This window comes from Ambystoma mexicanum, chromosome 8 (assembly GCF_040938575.1).
Source record: "Ambystoma mexicanum isolate Mex_15411 chromosome 8, UKY_AmexF1_1, whole genome shotgun sequence".
NCBI classification, from domain to species: Eukaryota; Metazoa; Chordata; class Amphibia; order Caudata; family Ambystomatidae; genus Ambystoma; species Ambystoma mexicanum.
Genome location: NC_090929.1, coordinates 1678577971 through 1678597908, shown reverse-complemented (window position 1 = coordinate 1678597908; position 19938 = coordinate 1678577971). Strand labels below are relative to the sequence as shown.

Below are 19938 nucleotides of genomic sequence, written 5' to 3'. Positions count from 1 at the left end.
GGTTGACGAGTGAGGTTCCTGTCAGGCCATGTCCAATAAGGCTCTTGGGGAACGTAGAGGTAAGCTGGCGGTGGGGGATGAAACGTATAAGTCTCCTGAAATACAAAAGGATTCAGATGAATCCAGTCAAAAATCTCGTCATGAGTCAAGGAGGTCGAGATCGAAGAGTCACTTGGGGAAATCTTCCTCGTCTTCGACAAACCAGTCAGAAATCAGAAAAGCAACGTCACAGGTCTTCTTCCTCCTCTGAGAGGAGAGTAACTTATCCATGAAAGCACGATTCCCCAGAAAAATGGGAGGGCTTCGGTGCTTAAAATATTCAAGAAAGCGTCCCAGACCCCCTCGAAGTTGCTGCGTGGTGATCATGCCTCTACCCACTCTAAAAGTGACAGAGGAAAATCAAGACCTAAACACGCGAGAGTTGAAAATTAGTCGAGAGTGTCTTCAAGGGAAAGTTCCCCGATGCCTCGTAGGAAGTCAAAGCCTCTGGTGCATAAATCGGGGTTAGCGGAATCGAAGTCGAAGCCTAAACTCGACTCGACACAGTCGACAACCATGGTGTCGAAGCCGCTGACGAAAATTACGTCGACACCTGTGGCTGTATCAAAGCCTTCTTCGACAGCATCAAAGCCTCCTTCGACACCGTCGAAGCCAGCGTCTTCTCTATTGATGCCTTCAATGCCTTTATCGCGGCCTTCTTTGATTCCAAGACCCAAGTCGACGCCATTGTTCATACCTAGATCAATTCCACCTTCTTTACTTGAAAAGACCTTCCACCCTCAACCTAGACAGGAATTTTCAGGTCCATGTCATCCATATGTGAAGAACACTCCTCTGTACTCTGCAGAGGATGTCACTTCAGCTGGAGTTAGGTTTGGGACCAGAGAGGTACCTGAAGAACTAGTGGAGCCAAATTCTAAATTAATATATCTTTATGACTGCCTCCAAAATGCCAGTGGCTTAGACACTTCACCTCAAGTGGATTTTGAAAGACCAGACCCTACAGATCATGCTGATCCTAGTTATAGGAACCTTATGGGAAGGGTCATTGATTTTTATAGGTTGGAAGGGAGCTTCCCCAGATTTAGACCAGGATGACATGACTGACATCCTGAGTGAAAGTCCTTTAAAAGATCCTGTTTTGCCATTCCATTAAGCACTGCAGAAAAGGGTGACAATAAATTGGAATACTCCTGATTCAATTTCAGCAGTGAATAAGAAACTTGTACCAAAATATAGGCCATCTTTATCAGATAGAGTATTTATCTAAGCATCCCTCCCCTGAAAGTCTAGTGGTTCAAGCTGCAACCTCCACTAGGCAATCGGCTTACCCATCCATACCACCAGACAGGGATGATAAACAAAAGTTGATGCTTGGGCCTGGAAAGTTTTTTTTTTTTCTTCGGGCAGCGTGGCCCTTAAATCGACTAATGTCACTTGCACATTAGCAAGATTTACATATACCCTGTGGGACTGCATGTCATCAGCGGCTAAACGCATCCCGGAAGGTGTGGAACGGAATGGTTTCCTGGCTATAGTAAACGATGGTAAAGAGGCTATGGAGAAACAGATAGTGTAAGCAGGTCCATGGCATCTAGCACGGTCCTGCACAGATTTGCATGGCTAAGAAAATCTGGCTTTGCATCTCATGTGCAACCTAGATTACTCAATATGCCCTTTGACGGCTTCAGGTTGTTTGGCAGCAAGGCGGACGAAAGCTTGGAGAAGCTGCAGACCCCCAAAAGCGGCAGTAAAATCACTTAGTGCTGCTATAAGGCAACCTGCAACAACACTCTTACGCAGGCTCATCTTCCTGGAAGAGTCGCCCTTTTCGCTTCTATTCCTCTTTTGGAAAAGGAAGGGGGCAGGCCAGTCAGAGAGGCCAACAGAGAAAACCCTTTCGTCGTGGAAAAGGGAAAGGTGCTAGATCAGCCACAGCAGCGGCTGCTACCTCCTTAGCCACTTCTGCAGCAGCTGCAAAGCCACTTTGAGGTCTTCACCCACAAAACCCTGGTGGGAGGCAGAATCACTCAGTATATGGACGAATGGCGGGGCATTACGTCAGATGCCTGGGCACTAGAGATAGTGACCCATGGCTACTGTCTTCCTTTTCATCAAAGACCTCAAGATCATCCACCGGGAGGCAACTCTGTAAAAATTCCAGGCCCGCTCCTTGTGCAGGAGATTTTAACCCTGCTAGAGAAAGGTGCAATAGTACATGTACCTGTAGTGGAGAGGAACAAGGGTTGGTACTCCCCCCGCACACCCTATTTTCACATCCCCGAGAATGACAGATGATTGAGATCCATCTTGGACTTGAGAAGCTTGAACAAGTTCCTCGGGAAGGACAAGTTCAAGATGGTGACCCTTTCTCAGATCCTTCAGGCTCTTCAGCTTCAGGACTGGCTGGTTTCATTGGACCTCCAGGGTGCTTACTTTCATGTGGTAATCCATCTCAAGCACAGAAAGTACCTGAGGTTCGGAATTGGTGGTTCTCATTATCATTTTGGGTTCTACCATTTGGGCTAACCTCTGCCCCAAGGGTTTTCACCAAACTGATGGCGGTGGTGGCAGCGAGTATTAGAAGAAGGGGATTTACGTCTACCCTTATCTGGACGACTGGCTAATCAGGCCGAGTTCACCCGAACGAGCCCAGGAACCATCTGACCTTGACCTGCCACTTCTTACACAGTATGGGCTTCTCCCTCAATTACAAGAAGTCACAAATGATCCAAAACCAAAAACTCCAATTCATTGGAGCAATCCTGGACACTTCCTCAGGCAAAGCCTCACCTCGCCTCCCGAGGAGAGAGCTCACCACATTCTGCAGATGGTAATGAAGTTTCAAAATGCCCAACATCTACCGGCATTCGACTTTCTAAGGTTGCTAGGCCTCATGGCATCCTGCATTTTTCTGGTGCCATAGGCCAGATTGAGGATGAGATCCCTTCAATGGGCCCTCGGGACTCAATGGTCCCAGTTTTCGGGGGAGATGTCAGATCTTCTGCAAGTCTCGACCAAAGTGACTCAAGATCTCCTTTGGGCTTGCAAGGAGAATATCCTTAAGGGGGAACCTTCTTGGCAACCATGGCCGGAGATGACGGTAGTGGCGGACGCCTCACTCATGGGGTGGGGAGCCCACACCAACGATCTGACAATCAGCGGTCGTTGGTCTCCATCGGAGTCCAAACTAAACATCAACCTTTTGGAGCTGAGGGCAATCAGACTAGCGCTGAAGGGTTTTCTACCCTCTGTGCAGGGAAAGAATGTCCTGATAATGACAGAGAACACAGTGGCCATGTACTACATCAACAAAAGAAGAGGCGTAGGATCACTTCCACTGTGCAGAGAGGCATTGCAGCTCTGGTTCTGGGCAATGCAAGAAGGAATATCTCTATCAGCAGTTCACCTAGCCGGAGAGCTGAACACGGCAGCGGACGATCTGAGCAGGCAGAGCAGTCTCCCACGAATGGGAATTAGCTCAGGAAGTCCTTCAAGATATCTTCGCCCTTTCGGGAACCCCTAAAGTGGATCCGTTTGTGACCGGTGCCAAACGGAAGTGCGAACTGTACTGCTCAAGGGATTTTCCCCCCAAGAGGAGCTCTAGGGGATGCGTTCGTAGTGGACTGGGTATTTCCACTCCTTTATGCGTTTCCTCCTGTCCCCGTGATTCTTAAAGTAATCGGGAGGTTGAGAAAGTTCAGGAAAACCATGATCCTAATTGCCCCGGATTGGGCCAGGAGAACGTGGTACCCGGACCCTCTGGACATGTCCATCTGCCCTCCAATACGTCTTCCACAAAGAGAGGATCTTCTCTCGCAGGAGGAACGTCAGGTTTTCCATCCAGAGGTCAAAACACTCGGCCTTCACGCATGGTTTCTAAGAGGCTAAAATATAAGGATTGGGACCTCCTGGATGACGTAATGGAGATTTTGCTTTCGGCCAAGAAGGCCAGCAACAAAATACCTGTATCGGTTTCGTTTTAACAAGTTAAGGAACTGATGCAGGGATAAGGATGTGGATCAATTTCTTTGTACTACTCCAACAGTACTTTCTTTTTTCTTATACTTAGCCAATTTGGGGCTCCAAGTTGGTACTATAAAAGGATATTTAGCAGCGCTATCTATTTTTAAGCGCTCCTCGGAAGAGGCGTCCTATTTTAAAATGCCTTTTAGTCATTCAATTCTTGAAAGGGCTGACAAATGTATACCCTCCGACACTTTTTCAGGTGCCCAGCCTGGATTTGAATTTAGTCTTAGAATTTCTCATGTGTGCCCCTTTCGAACATTTACATTCTTGCCCATTAAGACTTCTCATTCCGTTGGTGGCTATAACATCAGCCCTCAGGGGAAGTGAGTTGCAGGCACTCTCTTGTAAGCCTCCTCACACCATTTTCCATAGGGACACGGTGATTCTAAAAGTCAAACCATCTTTCTTGCCTAAAATAGTTTGATTTTCATCTGTCACAAAAAAGTATCTTACCTTCCTTTTATCCTCCGCCTCACGCTAGTAAGGAAGAGGAAAGGTTGCATAGACTGGACCCAAAAAGGGCTCTCAGTTTCTACGTTTCCGGATTGGCAAATCTTTGACAATGTGACCAACTGTTTGTTGTGTATACTGGGCACATATTGGGCTTTGCAGTGTCTAAACAAACGCTATCCAGATAGATAATTCTAGCAATCTCTGAATGCTATAAATTAGCTGGGAAAGAGCCTCTAGATGGATTAAGGGCTCGTTCAACCAGAGGCATGGCAACTTCCACGGTTCTTCAGAGGGGTGTCCTGGTGCAGGATATTTGTGCTACGGCCACCTGGTCGTCGATGCACTCCTTTGTTAAGCATTACTGCTTGAACTCTAATTCATATCAAGGGGGACTATTTGCAAAAGCTGTCCTTCATTCAGTCCATAATTAATCATTTCTAGTACTCCTACCTCCAAAATTACCACTGCTATGGGAATCTATCATAAAATGAGGAATACGTGGGAGGACACAATCCATTCGAACAACAAGTTACTTACCAACTGTAACGTTCTTTCGATTGGATGTTCCTCTCACGTATTCCTCATCGACCCTCCCATCCTACCCCTCCGTACAGTTTACGCAAGTTGCCCTCTAACTTCCTTAAGAGCCTGAGGACTTTAAACCGGATCAGCTGATGCGGCCATGAACACCGTAAAAACAGAACTGAGGTAACCGGCGCTGCTCAAGCCCTTTGTACAGCGGACAACGCTCTACGGCTGCTCTCGAGGGACTTCGACTCTGCAGCCTCGAACACAGCGCCCTCTGGTGAAAACTGTTTCCGAAGCAGCAGAGCTGGGACACGAATATCATAAGATGAGGAATACATGGGAGGAACATCAATCGAAAGAACATTACAGTTAGTAAGTAACTTGTTCTTCTGTGATTCACCCATCCAGGAGCTGAACTGGCCCTTCGTTGTACACCTTCTAGATCGGTGGAGTCTGCGTTAAGGTCACAAGGGCTTGATTATTTATCCCTGTGCGGATAACTGCTCTTTGTGTACTTGTACACTGAGACACTAAACATTAAGCTGCTGCCCATGCTTGGGGATCCCTTATGTCTGTCCCACTTGCTCTCCTGCAGGCCTCGCCTCATCTATTTTGGGACTCAACAAAGACAGGGTGACACTATGGGATATGTGCCATGGGAACATGAGGGGGAAAGTCCCTTGTGGTATAGGAGGCTCAGGGCAACGCATAAATTCGTTTTTTTTAATTGACTAGCATATTGATTAGCAAACCGACCCATTTGATTAGCAATGTTTTACTAATATTGTTAATGTCGCCAGATGTTATTTGTACCGTATACATGAAATGAACAACAATACAGCATTGTTGCATAGAGCTGAAATAAGACATCAGTGAGAATAGTTAGGGCTTGCAAATTCATTAGAATTCAGCTAGACCTGCAGGTCGGGTATCTTAGTTTACCTATTTGACCTAGGAATATGCACTCGACCCATAGCAATGGATGACAACACATTTAAATGCAATATCTGTAAAATGGTGCATGTCATTACAAGCCCGCTTTATGGTTGGCACACTGCTGCCACCCAGAGGCCAGCTATTCACAGTGAAATTTGACATTTATTGCAAAACAAAGTAAATGTTAAAAGTTTCAAACATCCATCCCTTGCAAATGGTACTCGCCCTTCATAAAATTTACTATGCGAGTGGCCGAAAGGACTTTGCGAGCCTAGGATGAGTGTCTGCAAAATGTAAAGGGTTCGCTGCGTGAGTGGACACAAATGGATATGATATAAAAATGCTCTGAGAACAGTTTGGCCCGCTGTCTCTTGCAGGTGCTAATATATAATGCAATCATAATTATAAAGCACATTGAGCTCTGGACGCTTAATACAGTGTATGGTAGTGCAGTCGAGGTAGCAACTAGATGGAACTATTATGACTACTTTCTGTAAACATCTAGTTACCTTTGTGTATTCATTATGTAAGAGGAAAGAGTAGGACATTACGTAGAGTGGATGCCGTAGCAAGCAGAGAACTGGGCTAGGTGGAATATTGTAGTTTGAGGTCAACTTGCTTTCAGGTAGCTGGTATAAAGCAAAAGGGTGATACGATAGAAAGTAAATGAGTATGGAATTAGCTTATGGTTGAGCACCAATTGCACAGATGTATGCAACCAGAAAGTTACAGAACTAGGTTTGCCATCAAAAGCATTTGATTTTGTGAGTTTTCAAAAGTGTTCACTTGTCAATCGGATGCATTTTCTTCAACATAATTCAATGAGATTTGGATACACTAGCCTAATCTTTATCATAGTGCATGGAGACAATGCAGTGTTTTACAGTGTCAATACTGTAATTATGCATTATGTAACGGCTAACATTTTTAGGAATGGAATTACAGGGCTGTCTTTTTTAAGAAAATATAAAGTTAACACATAGTGGTCTTTGCCAGACAGGATATAGTTAGCTTAACAAAAGTATCACTACAACTATCATCCCAATTACTTCTGCTTTGCAATTATTTGAAAAAGAAAAATGCAATTTTTGCCTAGCACTCCCACAAGGCCTTGGCACATAGGAGTGGAGGAAATGATTACTGCTCCACTTTCTCTCCATTGGCACTTGAAGCTAACAGAGAAAAGAGTGAAAAGAGCGCTGAGGGCAAGAGAGGAATTCAGGGCTACCCGTGCTATGATTTGAACATGGCAACTTAAATAGCAAGCTTTGCTACACAAGTGTCAGTTTGATTAGCAAACCTACAGAATTGCATAGCAAATTGCTATGCAACACTGCTTATTTTATGCCTTGCTGGGTGAGCGGTTCTGATCTGCATACACACGTTTGTCAAATGACATTACAGTGAACCACTTGAGGAAGAGTACAGATGTGTTGACATGCAGTCCTGGCTTGCCTCTGACACACTGTGCTTGCTTTTGAGATATTTTTCTGAATATTTACTCGTGCAGTGTGAGGGATCAGCAATGAGAGGCTGATGCAAAGTTGTAATGTTCTCAACATTAGCCATGTTTACTAAAAGAAAAGGGGTTTGGAAAAAGGCCCATATTTCCCTATCCAAAAGAGTGTCCCTGCATATGAAACTAAGACTAAACGAAATTGACCTTGTGTCCAAAATGCATCTGACCCTCACACTAACCGAATCCAAAAGATAGAAGGGAAATGTTTTTGTTTCCAATTCAACAAAAATGTGCAGAAACATATACAATTTCAACAAAACAATCCTTGTGTCCAGCGTTTGTTCCCTTCCCCTGAACTGTTTAAGGAAAAGTCCTTTGAATGCTCTGTTCAGCAAAGTCTCTCGCTTAATGTTCTCCTCAAAATGGCAAAGCAACCGTTCTTTCTATAACACAGGTTGAAAGATACAAAAAATAAGTCTAATGATTTTTAGACTGACCAAACAAATATCCTTTCCGCACACTTGCTGGAATTTAGTGAGAACAAGTCTTTCCTAATTTTCATTATGGCAAACCAAATGTTCCAATTCAACAAAGGTTTGGCTTGACAAAGTATCTCTTCAAGATTGGATTTCATGGTATACTCCCCTGCATGAACTCCTCAACTTAATATATATCCTGGCTTACTGTGCTGCCAGGAATATCTCCCCTTCGGTCCTTGCAGGTCCCCTGGTGTACTCTCCTGCCAGGTATCATTTCCCAAAAAGGTTCACTACCTGGTGTGCATCTTCCTTCAGGTCTGTCTGCACTGTTCACTTTCCTTTTTGAAGTATACCACAGTTGTACTTCTTCATTGGTTGAACTTTGGTAGGCTTCAATTAAAGTGTTCCAACTTCCCGCACACAGACATCCCATATATGGGGGTTTGCTCAAGTTCTGTCAGTCAACTTCCTTCTTAATATAGATTGTCTTTTGGCAATGCGTGTTCTGGGTTTCCCCAAATTGCATCTCATATAAGGAGAGTTGTATCACTGTTGCCCTTGTGCCTCAAATCTACTTGGTGGAAATTCAAAATATGTCCCCAAGTGTTTAATAACTTGTGAGCACGTCCCGGGGCCCCCAACTCCTCTGGGTCAACTCACTGGTTCACTGTGCAGCTGCGGCAGAGGCTCTCTGTAGGCTTTTACCGTCAGGCCAGGTCTCTCGCGGTTCCCGCGTCAGCTTTCTTTTGCTGAGGGAACCGTTGTCACGCTGCAGGACTGTCTTCTCCGGTCCCGTAGTGAAGATTTCTCATCTAGCGGTCCCTCCTGGGCTTTCACTACGTGTTTACTAGAGTTCCTCCTCTGGCACCTTACACCTCCATGCGGCTGCCTGCAAGCGTCTCTGCTTTCCAGCATGGCTCATTTCTGCAATTATGCCCTTGGGTCCGCTTCCCGCTCTGCGCTCTCTGCAGCTCGTTTCAACTTCTCCTTCACCTTCTCTCAGCTGTAGGTGATTTTCGAGTTTATATACCTCGCACAGCTGATTGAGTGATTGACAACTAGACCGCACTGCACACTTGAAATTACTGTTACTCCATATGAACTTCCTGCTGCTCTTCTTCGTCCCAGTACTCAGCTTTCTGGGAATTGGAGGCCAAAGGATTTCCACATTGTTTAAAGTTAAATAGTTAGACCCTTTTGTCTACATTATCATAAACATTAGAGGTGTTATGTATATGTGAGGAAAGAATAAGGTTCTGTTTGAGATGTTGATTTTAAGAATAATGACCACATACCATTAGAAACTCTGGACTCAGAGGTTCTTCTTCCCAGAAAGGGAAAGAATACTGTGTCCCTCCTGTTGGAGCCATCTCCTCCCCCGACAGCCATCTCCCCCCACATGATCCTCCTGCCTGACACCACCCTCGGGGTCAGGATCAGGTAGTGTCTGCCTTTCCCTTGCCATGTGGGAGGAGACTACCACCGGGGAATCCGTGATGACATTACAGAATTCATCACAGCCGCCCCCTGCATTCTATAGTAAATAGAAGGAACCATGGGGAAGTGAGCATGTTTTCGTTGGGCTCAACGGGATAAAGACATCCTGAGCGTCTGTTACACTTTGTCAACATTAGAGTGGTGCAAGATCCTGGACCTGTTTGCGACTGCAGAGGTTTGTGCAATGCTGAGTCATGTGCAGGTTTGTAATGACAGAGATCAGACTATTCTATTACATGCCCATGTTTGTGACACCCAACCAGTGAATTTGTGCAGATGACTTTGCATACATGATACTGATCACGCTGTAATTGCTCAGTAATTTTGCTTTGGGGCTTGGATTGAATGTTGCATTATTGAATACACATGTTGTATATGTCTATAGTTCTACTGCTGTTGTAGCTCTGGAAGCCCAAAAGATTGTCTAATAGATGATCTAGAGCCATGCCTGTTGAATGCTTGGCACACTGGGAAGTGAAGCTCTTTCTTGTCTTGGGTGTAGCTTTTGAGTAATACCTGTATCTTTCACTCCTTCTGAAGGTAAGGCTGGTGCAATCTTCTCCTGGCAGCGCCCAATTCAAAGCCACGTTCCAGGAGTCCTACCAGGTGTACAAGCGCTACCAGATGACGGTGCATGGGGACCCGCCTGATAAGCCGACCGTCAGCCAGGTCAGAGCCTAGATAGATGTTAGTCGCAAATGCCATGAGAATGCAATTCCCAGAGACAAGAGTGCAGATTCTGGTCCGATCATTCTGTTCATGTACTATAGTGCCCAAGGGAAATGCATGTGGGGAAGGGTACAACTCTTGTGCCGGTAGCTTGTGTATTGGATTCCATGTGGAAGAGCGCATAGTCGCAAAATGCCCCTATCCAATAGTCCTGGCAGATCCTTCCCATGCAATGATATTTCTGTGGTACGAGGATTCCCCTTTTGTGTTTTCCTAATCATCCGCTTGCCCTTTCCCATGACTCCAGTGTGTCCTCTTCTGCTGCCTTTGTGTGTCCTTGTGTGACTTCCGTGTGTTCCTCTCATGTTCCGGTTTATGGAGCCTGACTGCCTGTCTTTGTACAGGTCTACGGCAGAGTGTGTCCTGCTCCCTGACTTCAGTATATTACTCACCTTCTGTTCATAGAAACATTCATCAAGAGAAGATATTTCCCAAAGAGAGTCTAGTTATGACAGCCTCTCTACCCTCAGCACATTCAGTCACTAGACTCGTGTCTTTCTCCATATTGTCCCGAAGAGGTAGCAAAATGATCAAGAACAGATTGTCAAGTTTCTCCATGGTAGTGGGACTTTAGAATACCTTTTTACTATATCAGACACTAGATCATGTCACCTTCCCCAAACTTAGATAAAATGATTGCTCTAACAGATTGTCACCTCTGTGACCCAAATGCTTGCATTGTAGTCCCCTCTTCTTTTTTGTTTTGTTTTCTTTTTAGTATTGCAAGCATCTCTCCTGCTGCAGATGTTGCAGACCTCCCCTCTTTTGCCTCTATTACAGGCCCTCGCACTGTAAGCATTCAGGCCCCTGTCCTCTTGCTGGCATGCATGCATGCATGTCTCTGTCCTATTTGTAGTGTAGGCCCCTCACCCTGTGAGGCAGCGATGGATGCAGAGCATTCCATTTGTGAATCAGTGAGCTAGTCAACTGCTTTTTGCCAGGTGCTTGAACCTAGCTTGCGGTTTCTTTGTGGACACCTGGGTCGCAATGGAACGTATGTGGCTGGGCTTTGGAGCCAGGCCTGAGGAGACCTTGCACTAGCCTTACCTTCAGAAGCATCTTGGTGCCAGAGATGAGCATTTCATCACCACCTCTTTAACTCTCCCTTGCTCTGAAGGTGAGGTTAGTAGCTGTCTCCATGGATGACCCAACGTTTGCATCAACCTTCAGCCACTCTGCAGCTCTCTATGCCAAGTATCAGATGGCCATACACAAGGATGCGCCCCAAGAGTGCAACGAGGTGGAGGTATGCTTCCTAAATGCAGTATGCATGCTCTTTTTTTCTCTTTTCTTTTACAATGATTTCAAATGTTATGTATGAGGTTGACCATTCAACCACAGATAAAGTTGCCTTCTGTTCAGATTGTGTGCTATTGGTTGGAGCCTAAAGCCTCAACACTTAAATCCCATGCAGTAGTAACTGTGAGGTGCAACCAATAAGGCAAGCTCTTCACCTTTGATCCTTATTGGTGTTTGAGACTGGATGCACAGCACAGCACTGCTGAGGGTCTCTCCGTCATGTTTATTGCAAGTTCCCATGCTGGTGGTTATGGTGCATTCAAGAACCTTTTCGGGTGGTAACGTTTATTATTGGCCCCTCACTCATTAATGGTGGTCGAAGTGGGATCCAGATGCTTGCAGGCTCCTGTGTACTGCAGCATCAGAGTTCTTTGCATTTCAATCTTTTCACATCTTTAAAGAGATGAAAGGTTTGGCATGGAAAGTACAATGACATTCTGGGATGTTTGCAACTTTGTTTACTGTAAACGTCAAATAGGTTTTATTTTGTGTGGCTGTTGGTGGCAGCAGTACGCCAAACAGGAAGTGGACGTTTGGTGACCTTTACCATTTTACAGAAAGCTGTGGTAAAATAGTTTCCATCAGTCCCCACCGGTTGAGTGCATTTCTGTTAGGTCGAATAGGTAAACTAAGTTACTCGGCCTGCAGGTCTCGAAGGATGTTAAAGAATCTGCAGGCCTGTGCAGCTCTGACCCGCCGCATGTGCTATTCCCCATTTGTAAGGAATGGAACTGAAGATCGTAGTCGGTGAAGGTGACGTTCATTATGTAAGGACCTCAGCAGAGATTCACTGTTGCAATGTCCTTGGTGGGGTTGATGGGATGAGTTTAACAAATCCTTTTTATTCTGTGTAGTTATTCTGCTTTTCTTCCCCTTCCCTGATTTTTGGAGTGCGTTGTGTTTCCATCATCTGCCCTGCCTGATCAATGTGCTGAAACCTCCAATTCCCTCTTGTGCTTAGGTCATAGATGTACACTTCATGTGTGTGTATGCAAGTATGGCATTTGTCTCAACGCTGTACACGTTACTCAAACAATTCTTAAACCTCACCGGGAGTATGTCTTGTATGAGTGCCTTCTATTGTTCTGGTAGATCCTTATTGTTGCTTTAGTACAAGCCGGCAAGTATTTCACACTAACTAGTGTTTTTTCAACACTTAATACCTCAATTAGCTACAATTGATATGAATGAAGCCAGCCTCTTAACTGGGGTTTTTGACATCGAATATCACCTGGATTTCTTGCAGTGGCCGTTGCTCCTGCTCAAATTGTAACTTGTTCCGACACACTGGACGTGCACGTACCTGTATTTCTTAAATTGGCCGTTGCTCTTGCTCAGTACCTGGATTTCTTGCAGTGGCTGTTGCTCTTGCTCAGTACCTGTATTTCTTGCAGTGGCCGTTGCTCTGGATCAGATTGTAACTTGTTCTGATGCACTGGATGTGCCCTTACCTGCATTTCTTGCAGTGGCCGTTGCTCTTGCTCAGTACCTGGATTTCTTGCAGTGGCCGTTGCTCTTGCTCAGTACCTGGATTTCTTGCAGTGGCTGTTGCTCTTGCTCAGTACCTGTATTTCTTGCAGTAGCCGTTGCTCTTGATCAGATTGTAACTTGTTCTGATGCACTGGATGTGCCCTTACCTGCATTTCTTGCAGTGGCCGTTGCTCTTGCTCTGACACACTGGACGTGCCCGTACCTGGATTTCTTGCAGTGGCCATTGCTCTTGCTCAGTACCTGTATTTCTTGCAGTGGCTGTTGCTCTTGCTCAGTACCTGGATTTCTTGCAGTGGCCATTGCTCTTGCTCAGACACACTGGGCGCGCCCTGACCTGGATTTCTTGCAGTGGCCATTGCTCTTGCTCTGACACACTGGACGCGCCCTGACCTGGATTTCTTGCAGTGGCCGTTGCTCTTGCTCTGACACACTGGACGTGCCCGTACCTGGATTTCTTGCAGTGGCCGTTGCTCTTGCTAGGTACCTGTATTTCTTGCAGTGGCCATTGCTCTTGCTCAGACACACTGGGCGCGCCCTGACCTGGATTTCTTGCAGTGGCCATTGCTCTTGCTCTGACACACTGGATGTGCCCGTACCTGGATTTCTTGCAGTGGCCGTTGCTCTTGCTCTGATACACTGGACGTGCCCGTACCTGGATTTTTTGCAGTGGCCGTTGCTCTTGCTCAGTACCTGGATTTCTTGCAGTGGCCTTGTTCTTGCTCAGTACCTGGATTTCTTGCAGTGGATGTTGCTCTTGCTCAGTACCTGTATTTCTTGCAGTGGCCATTGCTCTTGCTCAGACACACTGGGCGCGCCCTGACCTGGATTTCTTGCAGTGGCCGTTGCTCTTGCTATGACACACTAGACGTGCCCGTACCTGGATTTCTTGCTGTGGCTGTTGCTCAGTACCTGTATTTCTTGCAGTGGCCGTTGCTCTTGCTCAGTACCTGGATTTCTTGCAGTGGCTGTTGCTCTTGCTCAGACACACTGGCTGCGTCGTGACCTGGATTTCTTGCAGTGGCCGTTGCTCTTGCTCGGACACACTGGGCGCGCCGTGACCTGGATTTCTTGCAGTGGCTGTTGCTCTTGCTCAGACACACTAGCGGCGTCGTGACCTGGATTTCTTGCAGTGGCCGTTGCTCTTGCTCAGACACACTGGGCGCGCCGTGACCTGGATTTCTTGCAGTGGCTGTTGCTCTTGCTCAGACACACTTGGCGCGCTGTGACCTGGATTTCTTGCAGTGGCTGTTGCTCTTGCTCAGACACACTGGGCGCGCTGTGACCTGGATTTCTTGCAGTGGCTGTTGCTCTTGCTCAGACACACAGGACATGCCCTGACATCAGCTCAGACTTCTACATAGTCCTTAGTGCATCCACTGCAGCTACAACCTTTCTGGTACATATAGATGAAACTTTTGCCTTCACCAACTGAAAGATCTGGCTGGTTTTAGGGCACGGGAGGGTTCCAGGGCATTGGACATGATGGTCTGGAAGACTGCAAGAGAGCCAGTCCAGGCCTTCGTAGTGATGGATACATGAGAAATGATGAAGAAGAAATGTCCTTGCTTTGTGAGAGATAATTTTCTTGTTCCCTTCCTTAGTACCTGAATCGATGAAAAGAAGAAATCCAGATTAAATAAGCCTCAAAAAAGGTACTTGGAAGTGGAACTGGCATTTCTTTTGGGATCCTGATGGGCCCGACTCTTTCATGAGTTCTGTTCACGTCCTGTATAAGGGTTGCCTAGCTTAACAAGAATGGCACCGCGTTGGACCGACAGGCTAGATCTAGGATCCGTGGCAAACCAACATGTAACACGTTTCTTTGCTTTCCTAGGGGATTGAGAATGTACTAGAAAGAACATCATGGTCTGTGCGTCCTCAGCTGTCGCATGGCCGCATAGTTTGCCTTCTAAATATTAGAAGCTGGTTATTCCTAAAATGGAAGGATGCTCTGAATGCTCCCAAAGGGTCCGATGTTGCTTTTCACTGGAGGGACGCACCGATTGGTTTCTCCTCAAGGTATTGCCTACAACATGCACAGTTCCATATAGGCAAGGCTGGCTCTCTTTAGCGATCTTTTTGCAAATGTTGTTGTGCTTTTGTTAAGTGCAATGAATTACCTTTTTGTCGGTAGGTCCTTGGCATTGTGGCTTTTCGACAGACAACTGCCAAGAATACCCCAGCAGGAGACCACTGTGCTAGCGTGACATGCTGAAGGAAGATGGCATGCCAGAGTGGGTACCACTGTGAGTCACTGCGATCCTGTAGCTGGCCTCATCTTGGCCCTGGTATAAGGTTAGTTTCAGCCCAACGTGTGCAGGTATTTCCCCCTTTTCTATGTTGTTCACAACTTGTAAAGCCATCCTGCCCCATGTGCATGTTCTGGGAGGAGACCTTTTTGAAGAGGCTAACTGCATTGTTGGAGTCCTTATTGTCTCTTCTAACCACTGTGCATTCTGCTCAGACATTATGCACTGGACAGGCTGACATTAGTAACCAGTCACCCAGAATCTCAGTAGGGAGGATGTCCTTGTTCCTACTAAATGTGCCTGGGTTCACAGTAAAGCAAGAGTGGGACCCTTCTTCAGGTCCTGCTGAGTGAGAGCAGTGCTCTCATTTACTGTGATCCATCCCAGATAATCACCTGAGACACAAAGTCCACCCCCTGACTGTCCTTGTCTGAAGCCCGCCACACCACCTCACTATCCTTCAGGGGACGGAAAACCTGACAACAAATCCCTTGCCAGAAGGGGGAGGGTGTTTGAGAGCCCCCCAGAATGGCTGCACTTTGGAGCATTCGCTCAGGAGCACTGGTTTAAAGTAACCGTACAGGTCTTTGAATGCTTGCAGGTGCATTGTGTGGCACGACTTCAACCAGTGGGGCTGATGCCCTGTCTAGGCTGCCTTCTTGTGCTTTCAAATAAAACCGCTGTCTCTGTACAGGGCAGCACAGCTAGGGCCTGTGCGAATGCTGCACTGTCTCAGCAAGCAGTTATTGAAGGTGCATCATGTGACTCCCTGTGTCGTTCCATGTGGTGGCGGACCACCGGGAGGCTGGTGGAGAGTCCTCCGCTGTCTGTGTCGCTATTGTGGTCTGCCTGGGCACAGCAGTGTCCTCTGGGATTCGAAGTTGCTCCGAGGGAGTACCCGGACCTGCACCATCACATGCAAGAGCACAGGTTACTGTTCCTGGCATGCATCTCTCCCCCCTTAGCGGAGTGCTAGACATCTGGGACTGGGAGAATGGTATCCCGTAGAGCATAAGCTGCAGCAGACTCGCTGACGTGCTGTCAACACTACTCTGGCGAACTAACGCACCCTTTCTTGTCCGAGATTGGGGCTTATTTTGGATGTATTCATTTCACCTATTGGGGAAGGATCGAGGGATGCATTCTGATTATTTCATTTCAAAGCAAGCCAGATTTCCAGAATGCCTCTGACCTGAGGAATGGTTGCTGTCCTTCATTATGCACTACTTGCTTTCCGATACAGGCGATGCTGAAGGCCTAATTGTATCGCACACAGAGCTTGGTGCAATCATTCCAACTTCATATGTTTGTTACTGCCGGTCATTATTGGTTACATTTTCCTTCCTGAATTTGCATAATGCTGCCACAGATCTGTGATCAGGCACAGGAAGGGTGACAAGCAGAAGTACGTCTGTGACTGCACATTGCCGATCAAGCAGACACCAAATTCTGTCATGAATCAACATTGGCAAGAATCTAGCTCTACATTACTTTTTTTTCTATACAGTTTGTTACAAACTTTTAAAAAGAAAAGAACACTGAAAAAGAAAATCCAATATTACAGCACGAGAATACAAGTTTAATCATTTGAGTGCTGCTCGCTCTTCTACGAAGCAGATTTAATCTGTCAATATTCCTTTGGTTATTTGGGTTATCATGTAATCTTCCATTCTTAGTTGTAAAGTAGCGCTGTCGGAGCTGTAGATGATTATGCCCCAACCTCCGTTAGCACTGTCCAAACCACTTGTAGTCTGGGAACCAGAAGCAGAGTTCTCTGTCTGTAATGTTACTAGTAACTTCTTCAGAAAGTATATCAAGGCAAAGGTTAGTTTGTTTGTGCCCTCAAAGATGGCGACCCACCATTGCTCGCCGCACCAAGTGGATTTTTTTTACATTTCTGATCCCAGCAAAGTTGTTCTCAGGTCTCGTAAAGCGGGACAGTAGACCACTAAATGTTAGATTTTCGTCTGCAGTTCGACAGTCTACAAGTGGTATCATTCTCGAAATTTATTTTCCTTAATTTTAGGATTTCTGTTGTTTCAAGTTGGTTCAGTCTAAATCTTAAGGTATTGTAAGCTTTTGCTTCGTGCGGTACCAGCAGCATACATTTGTGGAGGCTTCTTTGTTGTATCGTTTGCAGCCAGTCCCATTGCTAGAGCTTTCTCTTGACCTCATTGGGATTGCGCTATAGCGTGCCTTTTGTTGCGTTTAACATTTCAATCAAGTCTATACAACCGATCTCCCACGTTCCTTGTATCGTTCGAATCTCCTTTATCAAAGGTTTTTTTCAATATCTGGAATTGCGGAATGTTATCCATTCCCTATGCTTTTCTGTATAGGGAGAGTGAGTTCCACATAACTTTCGCGGTTATTGACGTCCGTCCCAGCTCAAATCTGATACACGCCATCGGGGTTCCATTAGGTAGGTGTAAGATCTTTTTCCAAAATGTGTATTCTCACGCCTCCCATACCTTATAGGAACATCCGACCAGAGACTCGGCTCCATGAATTAGTGCCGGAACGACCTTACTTTTATAGAAGTCAAGCACTGGTTTTATGCTGAATTTCCCATATTTGTTGTTGATCATTACACCCGGGGTGGTTCGAGTGGATGACTTTTGCCATGGGATCATGATTAATACTTGAGCTTATCGTCGCACCAAGGTATCTTGTCTGGCTGACTCTCCTCAAGTTCTCACTGCCAATTTTCCATTGGAATTTATCATTCGATGTTCTTTTTTGGCCACATAAGTTCTTCAATTCCAGAATCTCGGTCTTTGAGATGTTAATTTCGAGACCATTTTTGTTGATGTACTCTTGCAAGGCATGCAATTTTCGTTGTAGGCCTATCCGGGTTAAATCTAAGAGAACTATATCATCAGCATATAGGATCCAGACAACCAAGTTTCCATTAAGTTTTGGTGTAAACAATGTTGTGTTGCTGAATGCATTACCAACGTCCGATGTAAAAAAGTTGAACAGAATCACGCCTAGGGGGCAACCCTGTTTGGCACCTCATTCGGTGTTTATTGGTTTCGGCAGGGTGCCCTTGGCGTCCAGGCAAATTTCTATGTTGGTGTCAGAGTATAATTCTCTTATAGCCCGGATAAGACCTACAGGGCATTTTCTCTCCCTTAGTTTTTTCCATAGCAGGTCCCGGTTTACTGCGTCAAAGGCGTGGGTTAGATCCACAAATGCTAAATATATGGGTTGTCTTTTTCTAATAGCCTCCATTTTTAGCATGTTGATTATCAGTAGGTTCAAGTTACATCCTACACCCTTTATGAATCCGGTTTGTCTGACGTCATAGTTACCTGACGCCTTGATCCATGCTCTACATTACAACAGCTCATGAAAGAAATTGACAACAGTCTGACCATATTGCTGACAATAGATGGCAATTATGATGCAAAACAAAACTGGTCGTGGCCAGTAGGGATTAATTGCCTGAATGCCATACCCGAAGACCAAGAAAATCGATCATCCATGAATAACATCCGCGAGGTAGGGTTGACAGAAAATGGGGACGTATCCGACTTGGAAGGATTCCTGCACAAGATACTTCAAAATGACTCGCTATCGAGCAATCGCACTGTGTCTCCAATACCCAAACCAGTAAAAGGAGAAAGTGCTCCAATCATAATGGTGCGTTATCTAAACTTTCAACGTAAGATGACTGTTATGAAAGCAACTGAGTTGTAATCCAATGTTTCTTTGCCTTAAATATCAAAGTAGCATAGAAATTATTGAAATCATTCCCTAATTTGTGGCATTTAAAGGGTCTGATAAGTGATTTTACATTTCCAGCCAGCTTTGTTTACCAGCAGAATGAATGTCATAGCTTTAAAGATCTTGGAGAGGTTTGCTCATTCCTATACTGCCACGATTTGTTATATTATCTGACAAACTACCAGAGAAAGTCTTGAACATCAAACCCGCCCTACGAAGCCTTTGGCAGACATGCAAGTGGATACTTTAGGGAACTCTTCCTGGAAGAAGGCATTCTCCAGAGCAAAGGTAAAATGATCGAAGTATGATCTGGACACTCAAGACGCGGCTGCTTCAATCCGCCTCGACTACTGTTAAAGGACAGGACCTTTTTTGACCTACGCTTCCTTAAAGTGACTTGTCAAGGCTGCATAAAGGAGGGAACTGTCTATAAATGTCCTTCCTGTAGTTTATCCTTTGGCATCTAGTGCAATCCTAAGGAATTGGAGTTGTATATAATGCCCTGCGTTCTCGTGCTCTGGAGTAGAGTGGGACTCAGATGGTTGAGTGGCATCTCCTCAGTAGCCAGCTGAGCACTGGGGTGTCCGCATTTGCGCTCAGCTTTTTCTCTTTGTGCCCTTACAAAAAAATCATAATGTTCAAGTTTCTTATTGATTGTTATTGTGTTTCTAATTTACAGTGTGATAAATTGTTTAATATGTTTCTGCCTGGTATGTGGCGTATGTCGCATGTGTATTCTTAATCCACTCTTTCGTATGCGTGTCATTGCTGGTCACCAGAGTGGTAGCCACATGAGCACAGATTACTCCATGATCCATGGAATGGCAAGACATGCACCTAGATGAAGTCTTTCATGGGATTTAGGGGATGGGTGAGCCAGGGTGTTATTTCCCCATTTGATAGAAAGATGGTAGTATTGATTTTAATAACTAGGCTCCACGTATTTTATTAGAAAGCAATTAAGTATTTCGTGCTACAGCCCCATTGAAGTCAAGCATAAACAACGCCAACACAGCTGGTTCAACTGCTGTGTTCATCGCGTAGTGTTGGTCGTGTGTTG

The 19938-nt window shown here is 45.6% G+C and overlaps 1 protein-coding gene across 8 annotated transcripts in view; it reads left to right on the top strand.

Moving 5' to 3' along the window:
* Positions 1 to 19938, top strand: part of ATE1 (arginyltransferase 1) — a 781290-nt gene that overhangs the window by 270002 nt on the left and 491350 nt on the right. For 4 of the 8 annotated variants that reach the window (XM_069611961.1, XM_069611963.1, XM_069611966.1 and 1 more), the window contains exon 7: positions 9922 to 10050. In XM_069611961.1, the coding sequence (XP_069468062.1) occupies positions 9922 to 10050 (129 nt within the window). Of the gene's footprint in view, positions 1 to 9921; positions 10051 to 11227; positions 11357 to 19938 lie in introns of all 8 variants that reach the window. The other 4 variants (XM_069611960.1, XM_069611964.1, XM_069611962.1 and 1 more) reach the window with 2 other exon arrangements.